The sequence below is a fragment of the Nycticebus coucang genome, chromosome 3, assembly GCF_027406575.1.
Source record: "Nycticebus coucang isolate mNycCou1 chromosome 3, mNycCou1.pri, whole genome shotgun sequence".
Taxonomy (NCBI): Eukaryota; Metazoa; Chordata; class Mammalia; order Primates; family Lorisidae; genus Nycticebus; species Nycticebus coucang.
This window is the reverse complement of record NC_069782.1, coordinates 133,617,808-133,638,771: the sequence shown is the minus strand read 5'-3', so window position 1 is coordinate 133,638,771 and position 20,964 is coordinate 133,617,808. Positions and strand designations below refer to the sequence as shown.

The following is a 20,964-nucleotide window of genomic DNA, read 5'->3' as shown; positions in this document are numbered from 1 at the left end:
AAAAAACAAAAAACTAACCAGGCATTGTGGCAGGTGCCTATAGTCCTAGCTACTCAGGAGGCTGAGGCAAGAGGATCACTTGAGCCCAAGAGTTTGAGGTTGCTATGAGCTATGATGCCACAGCACTCTACCCAGGGCAATGCAGTGAGACTCTGTCTCAAAAAAAAAAAAAAAAGCCTTTTCAATTATGTGAATTGGTTCTTTAAGAAATGAGAGAAGAATAAAAAAAAAAAGAAGAGGGCAAGCTTAGGAGTGCTATATAAGAGTGTGTTCCCAAAGGGGAGAAGTCCCCCCACACAGCTGCTGTGTAAGGCAAAGTAAGGCAAAGCCCAAATAAATTGGGAGATTTAGCACTCTTCTCCCAGCCCTAAAAATGTTTTATTTGGAATAAAGTTTAATTAAAGGCAAAAGAGCAGAAAAAAAAAAAAAAGAAATGAGAGAAGACATAGTAGAATTATTAATATTTGTGTTACCTTAAACTGCTATAATGGGAACGGGGTATTAAAGAAAAGTGCAATATTAAATATGCATAAAGATTGAGTATGTTTTTCCGAACTTGAAACTTAAAAATAAACCTGTTAAAAGTGAATTATGTTAAACTCATCCAGTGGAATATAGTACGGCAATGAGAGTGAATGGCCTGCTGAGCTCTGTCCAGTAGAACTTTATTCAATGGTGTGAGTGTTCTCTATCTGTGCTAATATGCCATCTACTAACTAGATGGGTCTATTGAGCAAACAAAATGATGCTAGTGTAACTGAGGAGTTGAATTTTTTATTTCATTTAATTTTAAATAAATTTAAACAGCCACATCTAGCTAGTGGCTACCATATTGGACATCAGGAGTCTATAAGTACGTGGCAACAGCATGAATGAATCTCACAAATAGAATTTAGCAGAAGTCGACACAAAGAGTACATCTTGTAATATCATCTCTACAAAGTTCAACAACTGGAAGGCTAATCTCTGCTTAGAATTCAGGATACAGGGGGCCTTTTGTGAGGAGGATGAATGGGAGGGGAGACAGGGGATTCTGGGGGGAACTGGCAATGTTCTGTGTCTTAGGCTGGCTGCAGGTGACAAGATGGGTTCAAGTGGCAGAAATTCATCAAGCTGTACACTTGCAACAGCTTTTCTGTATGATATGTTATAGATCAATAAAAGGTTAAAAAGAAATGAATGAGGGCGGCGCCTGTGGCTCAGTCGGTAAGGCGCCAGCCCCATATACCGAGGGTGGTGGGTTCAAGCCCAGCCCCGGCTGAACTGCAACCAAAAAATAGCCGGGCGTTGTGGCAGGCACCTGTAGTCCCAGCTACTCGGGAGGCTGAGGCAAGAGAATTGCTTAAGCCCAGGAGTTGGAGGTTGCTGTGAGCTGTGTGATGCCACGGCACTCTACCGAGGGCCATAAAGTGAGACTCTGTCTCTACAAAAAAAAAAAAAAAAAAGAAATGAATGAGCCTGTTGGAGCTGGGAGGTGGGGGAAGGAGACATAACTACCTTGAAAGAGCTGCTCAAAGACCAAACTGCAGTGCAAATGTTATGTGGCCAGCATCAGTGGGGAAGGAAGTTTGCTGCCTCCCAGGAAAATGTGAAATGTGCAAGGGGGCTGAGCATGAAGGCGCCCTTCTTGCTTTTTCAGGGGGGTTTGCAATGGCTGCCAGTTCAGCTCACACCAGACTCACCCTCTGCTCCTTCAGCTGCTGCTCCAGTTTCTGAAGCTCCTCCTTGCTCTTGTGCACATACTGCTGCAAGGCCTTGATTTCCGTCTGCCTGCTGTCCATGTCCACTTGAATCTGTTTGAGCTCTTTCTCCAGCTTTTCCTTCTTCCGAGACTCACGCGAAGCTTCGTTCTGACGCTGCTGGACTTCTTGTTGGTACTGCAGGTGCAGAAAGGACAGGGAAGAAAACTAAGCCCCCCTTCCCATGGCGGGTGACAGCCAGACAAGTTTCCCCCACCTCAGGTCTGTTCCTGTCAGGACAGACATTTGAGAGTGGCATTTCCCTTGGAAGACAGATACCCTTGAGCCCCAGAATTGAAGCTTTTCACAAATATTCTCTATTGTTTTTCAGGGCCTTCACACCAAATGTCCACCCTGTTGGTGGGCAACAAATTCACAACAGGTAGCGTGAAATCAACTAAATATGGCACCTCAGAGTTCTAGGGACACTAAACAAAGAAAGGATTCATCCCGTTCTCCACCAACAGGGAGGGAGCAAATGAAATGCAGCTGGCTACCCTAAGTATTGTTTTGCATGATCTTGGATCTTGCTAAACAGAACACTGTAAGTTTATCTCAATGTCCAAATTCGATCAAAAACTTTTCTCATCTCATGTTCAGAGAAGCTTCATGTTTTTCTCGTAGAGACTGCACAGAAGGATTCAGTTAGATGGGTTTCTTATAAAGGAGAGGGCACAGTAACTATTTGCACCATCCCCAGATGCTGGAGCCCCTCGCCTTCACAGGGGACATCTTCTTGAGCCAGAATTGTAGGCAGAGAGTCCTTGCCTTAGTGACTTTTCAGACAGAGAATATGGAGAGAGAAGGCGTCTTTAGAGAATAAGCCATAGAAACAAACAGAACCAAGGATGCTTCATTTGGACACAAGTGGATACATTTGAGAGAGGAACAAGATGGAAAGAGAGCCAGGGGCAGGACACACAAATATTCCTTCACTCCCACTCTGCGGAGGGGCTGACCTGAGTTATGGTCTGCTCCGCCTCCTCTTTCGATCGCTCCATTTCTTGCTGCTGTTCTGTGATCTGAGCTAAGGTCTCTCGTAACTTCACCACTTCTGACAAGAGCTGGTCTCGCTCCTTTGTCACTTCTTCTTTGAACTTTAGTAAATCTCGGATACTAAAAAGGAAGAACACAAGAGTCAGACTAAATGGCCATCTGTTCAGAAGTCCTTCATAGCGTGCTCTGAGCTTGTGCTTATGGGGAAGACTTCAGGTCAGTGACTAAGACTATTCAAGTCTTAAAAAGGAAAATCTTTATGCCCTGACATGGGAATTGTTTGTGAGCTGTTAACAGAAAAGAAGTGCCAATGCTAATACTCATAGTATGATAGATTGTTTTTATTTTTAAGAAGATAGCATTATCTATTCAAGTGTAAATGTGTGTGTGTATGCGTAACAGGCATTTTTGTAAAATCCCAGAAAAATAGATACAAATCAGGTCACTGATTATCTCTGAGAAATTTAGGATGGAAAGTTGGGAGAGGGGAATGATACTTTCCAATCTTCTGTATTATTTGAATTTCTTAACAAGAGCATAATGCTATCGTCAACTCTTGTAATTAATCCTAAAGATATGTGAATTCAAAAAATTATGTGTTTAATGTATCCCTTGGAGGGCTACGATCATAGATATAAAGTCTAGAATGAAGCATAAACATAAGCAAATGATATGCATTACCAATTTTCTATCAATTTACCCAAAGAGATACATTTCTCCCAAAGGGATTCAGCCCAGATAAAATGTTCCCAAGAACAAAATTTGGAAAATCATTCATGATGCCTGTTTTTAGAGAGTATGTGATAATGTTCATTGATTTGAATTGCAAACCAGTTACCTCTGAATTTCAAAAACCATTCCCTATGATTTGGCATGATTTTCTGCAGAATGAGCACTTTGCGAGTGGAAGTTCAGTGTCTGATATGACCTCTGCAGTAGAATGAATCTGGAGCAAGACAGCTCTTGGAGCTAGGAGAGCAGAGGAGGACTCGCACAGCAGACTCTTGTAGCTGACGGTCATCAAACAACTGCTCCAAACAGTAATTTGACAAGGTTCATTTCCCAAAACCTTTGAAGTTAATATAAATGTTGACATAACGTTTACTAAGGAATCTTCAAACCAGCACTCAAACTCTTCTCCAGAAACAAAACCTCAAATTCTAAGGTGACAATGAAGAGAGAGATGGCTACACCTGGGGACACTGTTTGAGGTAAAATTATGGGCTGAATAGCTTCTTCAGTTCGCCTTCCTCCAGCACTCATTACAAACGGCTCCCATCTGATCAGTTCCCTTGCAATGCTCTTCAGTAGTTGCTCTGAATATGCAGAACTTCTTCCAGAAGAAGATAGAGTCCATCGCTGCAAGGATCACACTTTCTGTTTGTCTTTCCTATACCCTTCCCCTAATACTGGCACTGAGAACTATCTGGCAATGGTGGATCGCCACATCAAAAAGGCATAAAAATTGACAGCAATATTAGATTTGATTAAGGATACCCAGGAAGTGTATGCTCATTCCTGATTCATTAACTGATGTGATGTTTTGCATGCCCTGCCCAGTACTGGACTCCTGGAAGCAATATAAAGGCGTCTTCCTTTGTGGCGTTCACAACCTAATGGTTAGAGAAGCACATCAACAGATAATTTTAATACGAAGTGATCAGTGCCACACTGGAGGTAAGTGTCAGGTTCCAAGGAAACAGAGAACACAGTGACTTTTCTGCCTGGAGATGGAAAAGAGTTTGGAACAGTGATGGTGATGAAACTAAGATGGTGTTTGAGATGGGTCTCAAGGATGCATAGGAGTTGACCACTGGGTGGATAGAAGAAAAGGCACTGGGGGCACACCAAAGACCATGGGCAAAGGCATGGAGGTATGAGCAGCATGGTAGACTGGACCTGAGGCTGGAGAGGCTCACCAGGGAAGATTCATGAAGGGCTTTCACCAACATGCTCAAGACTCTTTTATCCTTTAGTTATGGATACAATTGGAAGTGCTTACATTGGAGATAGATGCTTATATATTTCAGAAGCATAAATCTGGTAGCAATGATGAAATAAAGTGGGAGATGTCTCCTGCAGGCAGGGAAACCAGTTAGGAGGCTACTGCCAAACCTAGCAGAAAGTACGGAGCAAACCAAGATGGCAGCACTGGAGACAGGAAGAAGGCAAAGGTGATGCTTAGCAGCCTGAATCAACAAAGCTTTAAGGATGAGGAGTTGTGCAGGTGAAAAGCTGCTCTATTTTCTGAAATTGAATGGGGGGGGGGGGAGGTGGTGGTATTGAGACTAATTGTAGGGGGTAGATGGCAGGGGCTGGGACTCTGAGCAGAAAGGCAACCAGTTTCACTCTACCCAAGTTTGAGAGAAGTAAATCTGAAATAGTTACTCGTTTTGAAACTACAAGGTGTCCCGCAAGTCATCCCTAAAGTCACCATAGGAAAAATGGGAAATTATAGCTAAATGTACCTTTAAAACTATTCATTAGTAAATTTTACAAAATATTTTAGACATGTCAGCTTCCTCTTTACAGAATTGTCTTATGAATATTTTGTAAATAAAGGTACATTTAGCTACAATTTCCCATTATCCCTATGTTTGGTGACTTTAGAAGCAAATTTTGAGTTACCCACTGATGCTTATAAAGCCAGAAGTTTAATATAACCACAAAGTAGAAGTTCTTGGGTGTGGAGAAAGGAAGTATTAGAGAAAATAGCAATAGACAGAAAACAATCTCTGGGAACCCAAGAAAGGAGAGTTTTGTATCACAGAGTAGGTTCAAGAAGACACTGACAAACAAGCCCTGGGCCGTCTGTTGAAGAAGGAGACCTCTGCAAAAGCAAGTTCAACATGCATGGGAAGGCTTTGACTTACTTGCTATCCTGATCCATCGACAGTCCAGACCCTTGCTCAACTAGTTTGGTCAGGTTCACTATTTCCTCTTTCAGGGCAAGAATGGTCTCCTTTGCCTTCTGCTCCTTGTCATAGGCTGAGTCAACCATCTTCCAGGCCTTTTCAATTTCCTGGATGGGTCACGGAACATCAATGAGTAAAACCAAATTGGGTTCCAGATACAAGATAAACTAGCAAGTAGAATAACACCATTACTATAGTGTAGTAGCAATTTATGAGGATAGGATATTATATACATCATGTGTTACGCATAAATGTATATTGACTTATTGAATTGTTCAACATGAGCTAGTCAAGAGTAAACAGTAGGGCAGCGCCTGTGGCTCAGTCGATAAGGCGCCAGCCCCATATACCGAGGGTGGCGGGTTCAAACCCGGCCCCGGCCAAACTGCAACCAAAAAATAGCTGGGTGTTGTGGTGGGCGCCTGTAGTCCCAGCTACTCAGGAGGCTGAGGCAAGAGAATCGCTTAAGCCCAGGAGTTGGAGGTTGCTGTGAGATGTGTGAGGCCACGGCACTCTACCGAGGGCCATAAAGTGAGACTCTGTCTCTACAAAAAAAAAAAAAGAGTAAACAGTATATTTAAAGAGGGAGAATGGTAAGGGCATTTTTTCTTATGTAGGTGAGTGTGGCCGCAAGGGTCCCATACTTGCAAGGTGCACAAAATTAAAAATAAAACCTTATGTGTTTTCTAAGTCCAGATTTAAAATATATATAAATAAGTTTTATCATGTAAGGAATGATCATAGACCCAAGCCCTAAACTGATAGATTGAATTGGCCTTATTGATATATTTGCAAATAAAAATATATTTTGCCCTCCAGACCCAAGTGAGCTCCTAGATGGCAATGTGAGCTCTAGAACAATCCACAGCAATATTGTTCTTCCCTGTTACATAATTGTGCAAAACAATCTTGGTAATTCCCATTTTCAGAAACTCAAACCCAGGCCTTCTCATCAAATCTTACAATGGGAAAAAAATAAAATCCATAGCAGGGAATGGCAGTAATGACTCATGGGGCTTTAGCTTCCTTACTGTTGTGAAATGCAAACATACTTAAAAGGAATCAGCCATCCAAGTAACACAGTTAAGACTTGCAACAGCCTTGAGTTTCAGCCCACCACTTCACTTTCCTGAAAAATTTTGTCAAGTATAAGGGGAGATCATTTATACAGATCAGATCCTGTAAGTTAGGCGAAAATATTCTACTTTTACATTTACAAGGAATAAAGTTGGTGAAAGAGTGTATATTTAATTTAATAAATTAATGCTTACTATTACATTAGACAGTGATTACTCTTGGGTTACAACAGCACATAATTTAGTGATTCAAAATAGAATATGAATTTGTGGGATATGTTCTTATATATCAAAGATAGGTACTATTTTTGACAAGACAATCAAGGATATTTAAACTAAAATGCAATAATATAAATTTTTATCTAAATCAATTTCACCAGTTACACTGTATTTTAATCAATTCATGACTTCTATTTCCAGTTTTTAAATTTAAAACGTAAAGCGTTTTTCCCATCATAAAATGAATTAAAGCTTTCTTATATTGTTTTTTCAACAACTAGAAGAAGAATATGATAATAGAGGGGGGAAAATGATACTTAAAAAAAGAGTAGTATCGAAGCAAACAGATAAGCCATATTTTGTATTGGTCATGAAAATTAATTTGAATTTAGTGACATCTAAATGCATGATAATAAGGGAATTATCTAAAAAGTTTATGAATTATTTCCCATAACTAGGGAAATAATTCATAAACTTATTCCCACTAGGGCTTTAATTCTAAATTAATCATAAATTGTTAATTAATATGTTTCAATATCTTACCACCCTGGGATCAACAAGGAACATTTATTTTTTACCTTCAAACTAATGCAACACGCTTGAGGATGAAACAAAACAGAGTAAAACAAAGCCATGTTTCCTCAATATCCCCCACCCCACAACCCTTGACTGAATCCCTGGTCTCCTATTTGAGAAATTGGAAGGACCAAGCAGAAAGCATACAGGTACCAGGAAGAAAGGTCATGAAACTTACTATGTGGAAATTCTCAAGGCAATCTCTCCTAAAACGGGGGGAAAAGTGAAAGTACAAAAATATCTTTGGTGAGCTATCATCATGAGATACTTAATTATTCATCTTGCATCAAACAAGACACACTGAGATTCCTAAAATTACATTTACTTACCTCTAAGTCTTTTTAGCCAACTGTTATTTCCAAGAAACCAAACCAATAAGGCTCTCCATTATTTCCTGCATGGTGTAATTCACCCAGGCTAATTACTTTTTTAAATGAACATTATTCCTTAGGCTTAATAGATATAGTATAAGTGGTAAATTTTTACCTAACAACTCATTTACTAGCAGCCTGGAGCCGTCAATATAAGGAAAGAACGCTGTTTTAAATATAGATTTGTTCCATTTCTAGAAGATCACTGACCTTCTTCAGGGATGCGATGGTGGTCTGATCATCCTGAGAGAGCTTCAGGGCAGTGGCAACCTTCGCAGAATTAACCACAATCTCTGCATTTAGCTCTCTGCATTTGGCCATCAGACGTTTTTCATTGTCATAAGACTTTTTCATGACAGCATGAAGTTTCTCATATTCAATCCTAAATTTTTCCAGACTTTTGTCTCCTGAAAGTTCGCTGAGAACCTCTTGAAAATCTTTTTCAATTTCTTCATATGCAGTTTCTTCCAGCGCTAGTTTGTCACCCTTTTCCTGTGTAAAAGAATAGGAATGGAATGGACACTGTAATATTTGCAACCATTACTAGCAAGGAGTTACTGCTAGCTATCATCTCTGAATGAAAGGCCTTCATACAAGCAAAATAAAAGCCACTGAGAGACAGAAAAATGAAACTATATGGTGAGAAGAGTCCTTATTTAACCCCTGACGTATGTTTTATATATATATATGTAATATGTATGCACATATTCATCATATCCATTATATATTTATACACATTACATATATATTAGATATGTATGTATTTAGATATATATGCAGAATATATATGCATTAGGATAACATTATTTTCTACCACATGATGTTGCTAAGGATTAGATTAAATGGGAGCATTGATGTTAAACACTTGGCCAAGTGCCTGGCAAACAGTAGGTACTCAATGAATTTTGACAGCTCTTGAATTATTCCAGACCTGATCTCTCTACATTTGGTTCTGCTTCTTGGGCTGCAGAGGAGAGCCATGGTATATCTACATCACATATAGGGAGATTTTGGCATAGATATCATGAAATTGCATATACTCACAGTGCAACCCACCTGAAATAGGGGATGTTTTCCCTAAAGAGAGTCCATTATTTTTATCCTTTTAAAAAATCAGGCTAGGTCACACCTACCAGTCTACTAAGATACCCCTATGCAATTCTCATGGGCCTTTTCCACATTTGCATTCCATGATTAGCTGGGCAACAAATTAGTCGAAAATATAATTCCAGACATATAAATGTAATTCAAGCAAGTCTGGCACTGTGACTTATATAAGAATCCAGGAGTTAGTTATATTGGGACTTTTCTTTCCCTATGGCTATAAATTAAACTATATCCCCCAAAAAGGTCTGCAGCAGTCCTAACCCTATGAATCTGACCTCATTTGGAAATAGAGTCATTGCATATATAATTAGTTAAGAGGAGGTCATGCTAAAGTGGGCACCAATCCAATATGTCTGGTATCCTTATAAAAAGGAAAATTCTGTACACAGACAGACATGCACACAGGGAGAACATGAAGATGGAGGCAGAGATTGGACTGATACAGCAGCAATCCAAGAAAAGCTAAGGATCGGCAGCCACTACCAGTAGCTAAGGAAGAGGCAAAAAAGAATTAGACTCTTGGAGGGAGAATGACCCTGCCAACACCTTGGTTTTAGGCTCCTAGCCTCAGAACTGTGAAACAGTAAATTTCTGCTGTTTAAGCCACACAGTTGGTGGTAGTTTGTTATGGCTGCAATAGCAAACAAATACACCTACTTCTTGTTAGGTAAAACACAATAACAAAAAAGAATAGGTGTGGTTAATATATTTTTTCATTCATTGAGCAAGTTTGTTCTGAACATCTGCTATATATAAATTCTGTGATGGAACCTACAGGAGATACCAAGGAATCACAGCCCACCCATATGGAATTTATACTTTAATTGCTGGTGGAGTATATATGCAGATAATGAAAATATACAATTTGGTACTGCCATAAACTAAACTCAAAGTTCCATATAAACCCATAGCATGAGGGAATTACTCCAAGCAGCAAGAATAAAACAAATTTCGTGACTGAAGCCAGCTTTCCACAGAGGCTCCCATCCAGAAGGAGAGTGAAAAGACAGAAATTTAGCAAGTAACCTGGTGGACTAGAGCTGCACCAAGAGAAAAGGTTGAATAACACATATCAACCCTGCTGAGGCAAGCTGCGACCCCAAGGATACAAACAAAAGGTACAAAATCCACCACCAAGCGGACAGGAGTCCCTTCCCCCATGAAAATGGCTCAGAGTGCCCCACAAACAAAAGAGCAGAGTTCAAAGGTCCTCCCACTACACTCCAGGGGAGAGACCCTCTAAAAACTGGACCTACCTCCCCTACTAGAGTGCCACGGCATTCTCCTGCCAGGCATAAAACTTTATAAAATGGTATATATCCTCTACCTGCAATTCAGAGCTCCCAGCACTCCCCTCCACTCTCACTCTGAGGTCTAGAGGCCTGTCTCCCAGGAGTCCATATTCGTGGGTGATTTCTCAAGGGGTGTGGACAGGGTCTAGACTGCAGCTGGTCAGTGCTGACTGCAGCACGGGAGTGAGGAGAGGATGGTCAGCTGAAAGGGTGCCCCAAGGTGCAGAGCAGCAGCCGTTTTTGGCAACAATAGGGCTCACCCTGGATATTCCAAAGCCACACCCCCTGTCTCCCTGGGCAACCAGAGGAGGACAGGCATCTTCTCAGGTGGCAATCACCAAGGTACAGATCTGGGACTGAAACACAGGCCCCGTGAGTAAAGAGTTCGCCTGAGGCGGTACCGGCCTGGGTGGAGCGCAGGGACTAGAAAACGTACACGCAGAGCCGGGAAATTCCCAGGGCAGGGCTGACCCAGAGGACTGCTTTACTGAGCCTAAGCTGCACCTGCCCCTCAAAGGATCGTCAGCCTATAAACAAAGGAAGGTAAGAGGCTAGAACTGACACCTAACTGTGCTGCGAATACAATTCTGTAGGAGCAAAGACAGAGCCTGAGGCACAGGTTCTGAGAACTCAAAACAGCTTCTCTTATGCAGGGGAATTTAGCAGGGACAGAAACAAATTCCCGCAAAGTTGTTCTATTCTGTCAGTAACATCATCAGGGGTGGGGCTAGAACTGAGTAAACACCCCCCAGCCTCCATCAAGTGCCCAAGGTTGTCAGACTTCACGTCCCCCTGCTGGATAGAGGCAGAGAGCAGTGGCCTGGCTGAGCAGATATAGATTTCCTTGTGATTCAGGCAGGTGCACCCCCTAGAGTATCTGCTCACTGGAGGCAACTGGGTCACAGCCCTGTGGGGCTATCGATGACTGGGTGTGACAGAGGTACAAGGTGGGAAAGGAAGCATCAACCTTCCCAGACTAATCTATTTACTGGGTGGGACCTCCTGACTTCACAGAGCACTGCAAATCTCTATGGTGCAAGTCATATTTGAGTTGTCAGCAGACCCCTGCAATCCAGTTGCCAGAGACGTTTTAAACTCTCCCACCTGAGACAGGTGCTGACTGAGACAATTGATTTAGAGCTTTTGAACAGACCCAATCACCCAAGGACTATTCAAGTGGTGCCCTGGGTGGTTATAGGAACGTTTGATTTTCCTTTTCCAATTGTTGCCTGTGGGGGGCGGGGTGACTTAATTGCCGTTATTTCTCCACAGCTAAGACTTCAACCCAGAGTAACTGTTTCACCAGGGTCAGACGGAGACCAGCTGAAAACAAGACAGAGCCACATAGCCCCACTGCACCAAACAGGTCCCCAGTTTCTCAGGCCGTAGCACTGTACGGGTCCTCGACAAAGCTCCAGGGGAAAAGTCAAACAGTGTAAAATAATCATAGGGCGGCATCAGCAGAAAAAATCTGGTAACATAAATAACCAGAATAGATCAGCCTCCCCCCCACCCCCGAAGGAAAGATATGGCAGATGTAACTGAAGACCCATTCATAAACAGCTGGCTGAGATGTCAGAAATCAAATTCAGAATTTGGATTGCAAATAAGATTGATAGAATGGCATAAAATTTGGAATTAGAAATTTGAGGAGCAATTCAAAAGTTGGAATTAGGGGCGGTGCCTGTGGCTCAGTGAGTAGGGTGCCGGCCCCATATGCCGAGGGTGGCGGGTTCAAACCCAGCCCCGGCCAAACTGCAACAACAACAACAAAAAAAAAAATAGCCGGGCATTGTGGCGGGCACCGGTGGTCCCAGCTGCTCTGGAGGCTGAGGCAAGAGAATCGAGTAAGCCCAAGAGTTAGAGGTTGCTGTGAGCCATGTGACACCATGGCACTCTACCCGAGGGCGGTATAGTGAGACTCTGTCTCTACAAAAAAAAAAAAAAAAGAACCAAAAGTTGGAATTAGAACTTGGAGGAGAAATTCAAAAGTTGTCTCAAGAATTTAATGAATTTAAAGACAAAACCACCAAAGATTTTGATGCACTGAAGCAAGAATTTGCAGCCCTCAAAGATGTAAAAAATACAATAGAAGTCCTCAGTAACAGACTGGAGCAAGCAGAAGAAAGGATTTTTGACATTGAAGACAAAGCTTTTGAACACTCCCAAACTCTCAAAGAGAAAGAGAAATGGAGAGCAAAAATGGATCATTCTCTCAGAGAGCTCTGGGATAATTTGAAGAAGGGTAATATCCACCACATTGGAATCCCTGAAAGTGATGAAGTGGCCTCACAAGGCACAGAAGCCCTTCTCTGTGAAATTATGAAAGAGAATTTTCCAGACATGCCAAGAGATTCTACAATTCAGATAGCAGACAGTTAAAGAACCCCAGCATGACTCAATCTGAATAAGACATCCCCCAGACATATCATAATTAACTTCACTAATGTTAATATGAAGGAGAAAATGCTGAAAGCTGCCAGACGTAAGAAATCTATGACCTACAAAGGGAAGAATATTAGAATGACTGCAGATATCTCTGCTGAAACTTTTCAAGCCAGAAGAGGGTGGTCATTGACTTTTAATCTCCTAAAGCAAAATAACTTTCAACCCCGGATCCTGTATCCAGCTAAACTGAGTTTCTTTTATGATGGAGAAATTAAATACTTTAATGACATTCATATGTGGGAGAAATTTGCCATAACCAAACCAGCTCTTCAGGATATTCTCAGAGCTATCCTCTATAATGACCAGCCCAATCCTCTACCACAAAAGTAAACTCACTCAGAAACTTTTTATCAAACTCCAACTTCCACAGCGGTGAAAGGATTAAAAATGTCCACTGGACTTTCAAAAAGCTCATTACCCAAAACTTTACCAGACTTATCAATATTCTTCATTAATGTGAACGGCTTAAACTGTCCTCTAAAGAGGCACAGGTTAGCTGACTGGATACAAAAACTCAGGCCAGATATTTGCTGCATACAAGAGTCACATCTTACCTTAAAAGATAAAAATAGACTCAGGGTGAAAGGATAGTCATCCATATTACAGGCAAATGGTAATCAGAAAAAAGCAGCTGTTGCAATTCTATTTGCAGACACAATAGGCTTTAAACCAACAAAAGTAAGGAAGGACAAGAATGGTCACTTCATATTTGTTAAGGGTAATACTCAATATGATGACATTTCGATTATTCATATTTATGCACCCAATCAGAATGCACCACAATTAATAAGAGAAACTCTAACAGACATGAGCAACTTGATTTCCTCCCGCTCCATAATCGTCGGAGATTTCAACACTCCTTTGGCAGTGTTGGATCGATCCTCCAACAAGAAGCTGAGCAAAGAGATCTTAGATTTAAACCTAACCATCCAACATTTGGATTTAGCAGACATCTACAGAACATTTCATCCCAACAAAACTGAATACACATACTTCTCATCAGCCCACGGAACTCTCCAAAATCGATCACATCTTAGGTCACAAGTCTAACCTCAGTAAATTTAACTGAATAGCAATTATTCCTTGCATCTTCTCAGACCACCATGGAATAAAAGTTGAACTCAGTAACAATAGGAATCTGCATACTCATACAAAAACATGGAAGTTAAATAACCTTATGCTGAATGATAGCTGGGTCAGAGATGAGATTAAGAAGGAAACTGCCAAATTTTTGGAACAAAATGACAATGAAGACATGAATTATCAGAACCTCTGGAATCCCGCAAAGGCAGTTCTAAGAGGGAAATTTATAGCACTAAAAGCCTTCCTCAAGAGAACGGAAAGAGAGGAAGTTAACAACTTAATGGGACATCTCAAGCAACTGGAAAAGGAAGAACATTCCAACCCCAAACCCAGTAGAAGAAAAGAAATAACCAAAATTAGAGCAGAATTAAATGAAATTGAAAACAAAAGAATTATACAACAGATCAATACATGAAAAAGTTGGTTTTTTGAAAAGGTCAATAAAATAGATAAACCTTTGGCTAACCTAACCAGGAAAAAAAGGGTAAAATCTACAATCTCATCGATCAGAAATGACAAAGACGAAATAACAATAGACTCCTCAGAAATTCAAAAAATCCTTAATGAATATTACAAGAAACTTTATTCTCAGAAGTAGAAAAATCTGAAGGAAATTGACCAATACTTGGAAGCATGTCACCTTCCAAGACTTAGCCAGAATGAAGTGGAAATCTTGAACAGGCCCATATCAAGTTCGGTAATAGCATCAACCATACAAAACCTCCCCAAAAAGAAAAAGCCCGGGACAAGATGGCTTCACATCATAATTCTACCAAACCTTTAAAGAGGAACTAGTACCTATATTACTCAACATGTTCCAAAATGTAGAAAAAGAAGGAAGACAACCCAACACGTTCTATGAAGCAAACATCACCTTGATCCCCAAACCAAGAAAAGACCCAACATGAAAAGAAAATTATAGACCAATATCACTAATGAATACAGATGCAAAAATATTCAACAAGATCGTAACAAACAGAATCCAACAGCACATCAAACAAATTATACATCATGACCAAGTCGGTTTTATCCCAGGGTCTCAAGGCTGGTTCAATATACATAAATCTATAAGTATAATTCAGCACATAAACAAATTAAAAAACAAAGACCATATGATTCTTTCAATTAATGCAGAAAAAGCTTTCGATAATATCCAGCATCCCTTCATGATCAGAACACTTAAGAAAATTGGTATAGAAAGGACATTTCTTAAACTGATAGAGGCCATCTACAGCAAACCCACAGCCAATATCATATTGAATGGAGTTAAATTGAAATCATTTCCACTCAGATCAGGAACCAGACAAGGCTGCCCATTGTCTCCACCACTCTTTAACATTGTAATGGAAGTTTTAGCCACTGCAATTAGGGAAGAAAAGGCGATCAAGGGTATCCATACAGGGTCAGAAGAGATCAAACTTTCATCACAGATGATATGATTGTGTATCTGAAAAACACCAGGGATTCTACTACAAAACTCTTAGAAGTGATCAAGGAATACAGCAGCGTCTCAGGTTACAAAATCAACATTCATAAATCAGTGGCCTTTATATACACCAACAATAGTCAAGCTGAAAAAACAGTTAAGGACTCCATTCCATTCACAGTAGTGCCAAAGAAGATGAAATATTTGGGAGTTTATCTAACAAAGGACGTGAAAGATCTCTATAAAGAGAACTATGAAACTCTAAGAAAAGAAATAGCTGAAAATGTTAACAAATGGAAAAACATACCATGCTCATGGCTGGGAAGAATCAACATTGTTAAAATGTCCATACTACCCAAAGCAATATACAATTTTAATGCAATCCCTATTAAAGCTCCACTGTCATACTTTAAAGATCTTGAAAAAATACTTCGTTTTATATGGAATCAGAAAAAACCTCGAATAGCCAAGACATTACTCAGAAATAAAAACAAAGCAGGAGGAATCACGCTACCGGACCTCAGACTATACTATAAATCAATAGTGATCAAAACAGCATGGTACTGGCACAAAAACAGAGAGGTAGATGTCTGGAACAGAATAGAGAACCAAGAGATGAATCCAGCTATTTACCATTATTTGATCTTTGATTAGCCAATTAAAAACATTCAGTGGGGAAAAGATTCCCTATTTAACAAATGGTGATATGATGAGATTTCAATTATTCATATTTATGCACCCAACTGGCTGGCAACCTGCAGAAGACTGCAACTGGACCTGCACCTTTCATCATTAACTAAGATAGACTCTCACTGGATTAAAGATTTAAACTTAAGACATGAAACTATAAAAATACTAGAAGAGAGTGCAGGGAAAACCCTTGAAGAAATTGGTCTGGGCGAGTATTTTATGAGGAGGACCCCCTAGGCAATTGAAGCAGCTTCAAAAATACACTACTGGGAACTGATCAAACTAAAAAGCTTCTGCACAGCCAAGAACACAGTAAGGAAAGCAAGCAAACAGCCCTCAGAATGGGAGAAGATATTTTCAGGGTATGTCTCTGACAAAGTTTTAATAACCAGAATCCACAGAGAACTCAAACGTATAAGCAAGAAAAGAACAAGTGATCCCATCGCAGGCTGGGCAAGGGACTTGAAGAGAAACTTCTGTGAAGAAGACAGGCACACAGCCTACAGACATGAAAAAATGCTCATCATCTTTAATCATCAGAGAAATGCAAATCAAAACTACTTTGAGATACCATCTAACTCCAGTAAGATTAGCCCATATCACAAAATCCCAAAACCAAAGATGTTGGCGTGGATGTGGAGAAAAGGGAACATTTCTACACTGCTGGTGGGAATGCAAATTAATACGTTTCTTTTGGAAAGATGTTTGGAGAACACTTAGAGATCTAAAAATAGATCTGCCATTCAATCCTATAATTCCTCTACTAGGCATATACCCAGAAGACCAAAAATCATATCATAACAAAGATATTTGTACCAGAATGTTTACTGCAGCCCAATTCGTAATTGCTAAGTCATGGAAAAAGCCCAAGTGCCCATCGATCCATGAATGGATTAATAAATTGTGGTATATGTACACCATGGAATATTATGCAGCCTTAAAGAAAAATGGAGACTTTACCTCTTTCATGTTTACGTGGATGGAGCTGGAACATATTCTCCTAAGTAAACTATCTCAAGAATGGACGAAAAAGTATCCAATGTACTCAGCCCTACTATGAAACTAATTTATGGCTTTTACATGAAAGCTATAACCCAGTTATAATCTAAGAATAGGGGAAAGGGGGAAAGGGAGGGGAGGGAGGGGGGAGGTGAGTGGAGGGAGGGTGATTGGTGGAATTACAACTGCAGTGCATCTTACAAGGGTATATGTGAAACTTAGTAAATGTAGAACATAAATGTCTTAACACAATAACTAAGAAAATGCCAGGAAGGCTATGTTAACCAGTGTGATGAAAATGTGTCAAACGGTCTATAAAACCAGTGTATGGTGCCCCATGATCACATTAATGTACACAGCTATGATTTAATAATAAAAAAAGAATAAAACAAATTTCATAAAGCAAATGGCATTTGAATGGGGCCAGAAGAAAGAATAGAATTTTTTCACAGGTGAGTATGAAGAAAAATGGCATTCCCAGTAGAGAGAAAAGCTTGAGCAAATACTCAGGACCAAGAAAGCATCCCAGCTGGTGAAGAACAAGATATTTGACAGAGAGTTGGAAGAAGACTAGCTAGGGAGTAAGAGATAGACTGTGGAGGCCCTGAATGATATTCTAAGGACTGAAGAGATCTGCAAAGCCTTATTTATGTTTACAACATATGCTTTGATATTCTACACTAAAAACATCTTTAGCATAAACACTCTGTTGCTAATTTTAAAAACCAACTAAGATGATTTCTATTCCCAATAATAAAGTAAAATTCCAAATCACCCTGAAGACTTTAAGTCAGTAGTCTAGCTTAGACCTCCCATTTTCACAAGCCTATCTTGCCCACTATGGAGAAAGTCTACATTTTTTTGGTTTTCAAAAACACTCATACTATTAATTAAATCTCTAAAGATGACACACAAGAAAAACACAATCTTTGGAGATAAAAATAGATGTAGAGTCACAAGCCTGTCTTTAACATTTTGTATAGTAACTTTAGTACTAATTTTAAATGCCACAGAGGTTTTTTCTTCCTGACGAAAAGCAGATTATTGGAAAGACCACAATGTAGTAATTCCACAAAGAAGGAAAAAATCCTATTAAGGAAATATGGATATGCTGCTGCTGTTCTGTGCTTCTCCCTTGTTGATGCTAAACATAAGCACACACAACAATTTATCACAATAATGTTCTCGGTTCCATCCCTGTAAATGGTATTAATGTCAACACTTGATCACCAGCCTAATGATTTGTTTGCAGACTAGGTTTTCCCTGTATACCTGGCTTTTAGCACAGAAATGCAACACCACCAAAGAAAGTAAAGTTTGAAAGAAACATTTATGAACAAAAGAGATTTGTTCATAATGTCATTGAATGGTGAAAGCAAAGCAAAAATAATCTCTTGACTGTGACAAATAAATACTTGGTATCTACACTGTTACAGCATAGAATGAGATCTGTGCTAAAAGCTTGTATGGACACGAACTGGTCAGAGAACTAAGGCATGCTTACATTCATCACCTATCCATTAGGTGTTTGCTATGCACCACTATCTCAGGTACTGAGAATACCCATTAGTGGAGAGACGGAAACGAAAAAGGGAAAGAGAGCTGCAGTATAAGACAAGGCCAGGGTAGAAAAAGGGAATCGTGGGCAGCAGCTCTGGCTCAGTGAGTAGGGCGCCGGCCCCATATACCAAGGGTGGCGAGTTTGAACCCAGCCCCAGCCAAACTGCAACAAAAATTTAAAAAAGAAAAAGAGCTTGTGAAAGCAGAAGCAAGGAAAAGTTGGCTAAGATAAGTGGGAAGAAAAGTACCAGAAAGGAAGAAATGAGAAGAGATAATTAAAGGGAAATGGGGAATCATTAATTCATAGTGTTGGTATCTGGAGTTTATGTATGGAAAAAGAAGAATGAAACAAATCAAGATAATTAGTGCGGGAGAACAGGAGGAAAAACTCCAAAGCAATAATTGGAAAAAGAAGGAATTAGAAGGCACAAAAGAGGAATGGGAAAAAAAGATATCTGAATGAGCATGGGTAACCAGAAGTGATGGGGCCACAGCACTGTGGATGTTTGAGAGAGACGGGAAGATGGAGCCCAGTGAGTGAGAAAGACGGGGATTTGGAAAGATCTCTATGATAAGAAAAAGAAAGAACTGCTGACCACAGGAAGGACTTATAAAGGGAGAGTAGAGGTGGAGGAAATGTAATGAGGGTATGTGAATGGTGCAGAAAAGACAAGGTAGCAGCTAGAATGGGGGCATGGTGGTGCTGAGAAAAAACAGGACCTGGACTGGCTTCATGAGCACAAGACCTACTCAGTTGCTCCCAAGGACCCCACCCTTGGTTGAGTGCTCTGCTGTCCTGTCTTAAAATGCTTAATAATTTTTAGAGATGCTTTGTGTTTTCATTTTGCACTGGGCCTCACAAATCACAAATCACATAGCTGGTCCTGGCCAGGACTGACTATGGAATGGGGAAGGGGAGGAGGGCTTTGACTGGGCAGAAGGATTTGGGCCAGGAGATGGAGACTGTGAATGGCAAGTAATGATGGGGACCCAGGGTTGTTAAGGTTATAAATAAGGGGGTTAATGGATAGGCAGGGAGTCACTGAAGGGTTGCAGAAATGACCTCTTATGGTGGCAGCTGTAGATGGCATGTACTATAATAGGAGGGCTGAAGGGAGGCTGCAGTATTTTCACACAGAGGTCAGTGACCTCACAGGGCAGTGGTGACAGGCTGGCAAGCCTTAATGAGAAGTTAGACAGCAGGCGTCCATGTTAGGGAATCAGGGTGTGACAAGTGGACAAGAGTCAGTGAACAGGGGTGCGGGTGGGTATCTACGGAGCCTTTGTGCAGGTTTCCCCAATCAGGCAAGAGGCATCTCTGATATTTCTGTATGAATTTCTCTTACGGTATCACCTCATGGCCTAAAATCTAGAGGTGGATGCATGCCACGTGTGCATCTGGAAACTCATGGATAGCCTACCTCGCTTAGCACAGCGCCAATGAATGGGGCGGGTGCCCACCCTATTGAAGGAGGCACGGGAGATAATGGGCCAGGCCAATGGAGAAAGGTGAGAGAGTGCAGGTGCAGGTGGGGATAGGATGTTGATGGAGGGACGACTGGAGTCAGTGTATGTGACAGTCGATAGTAGGGGAGGGACGAATGGGAAGGGCTTAGGCGAGAAACGACAGAGAGGGGCGCTGACTCCTGACCTCGGCCATCTCGACGCTCTCCGCGGGCGGCCTCAGAGGCTGCTATGGAGATCGCAGAAACCGGGCGGAGTCGGGAAGGGGGAGTGCACTACCCCCACGTCTAAAAGGGCGACGAGTTCTCTCTGTCGCCCGCTGGGGGCTGAAACCCAGCGCTCAACGCGTCCTCTGTCGCCTGGCAACCGCCACGCCCTCTAGGGGAGTGCACAGAAGTTCGGAAGGGGAGGAGCTTCTGCGGTCGCGCTTGGGCGGTACTCCACAAAGAAATATGCAAATATACCCTGGATGGGACGGGATCAGAGAAATTAGAGGCGGTGTCTCTGAGGGCTGGGCGGAGTCCCAAGGTGGGGCCTAAGTTAGCAACGCTGGGAAGAGGCAACGCAGAAAGGGCGGTGGGGGACACCAGGGAGTCAATAATGGGGAACCAAGGACGAACGCCTAGAAGGAAATATGGACCAGAGGGTTCCAGCTGAGGGCAGGGCTCGTAGCTACTCTCTGCCCTCCGTGACAGTGAGGAATAATCTCAGTTCCAGTCGTCTCAACCCCGTAAAGCTGCCACTGTGTGCAAGACAAACAGGAGAAACTTAAGAGCAAACACAGACCGCGCCTTCAAAACCCTCAGTCATAGGGGTGAGAAGAACGGTGCAGAGCTTAAGGCACCTGGAAAAATTTATGTACAGCCACATCGCAGAAATCTCCCTTTCCTCTGGGGCTACCCTAGCAAGATCATTTCTTCTCCTTCTCTTGTGCAAGTAAGAGTCTCAAGCCCATGAAGCCAGCCTGGTCCCATCCTCTGCTGCTCCCTTGTCTCTTCTGCAT

At 41.3% G+C, this 20,964-nt stretch overlaps 1 protein-coding gene across 1 annotated transcript in view; it reads right to left on the bottom strand.

The window, feature by feature from the left end:
* Positions 1-20,157, bottom strand: part of CFAP58 (cilia and flagella associated protein 58) — a 124,226-nt gene extending 104,069 nt beyond the window's left edge. The window contains exons 1-5 of the mRNA XM_053583513.1: positions 20,149-20,157; positions 8,103-8,384; positions 5,609-5,757; positions 2,699-2,855; positions 1,683-1,877 (exon numbers count right to left, since the gene is read on the bottom strand). Coding sequence (XP_053439488.1) covers positions 1,683-1,877; positions 2,699-2,855; positions 5,609-5,757; positions 8,103-8,384; positions 20,149-20,157 — 792 coding nt within the window. The remainder of the gene's footprint in view (positions 1-1,682; positions 1,878-2,698; positions 2,856-5,608; positions 5,758-8,102; positions 8,385-20,148) is intronic.
* Between the last annotated feature and the right edge of the window lie 807 nt (positions 20,158-20,964).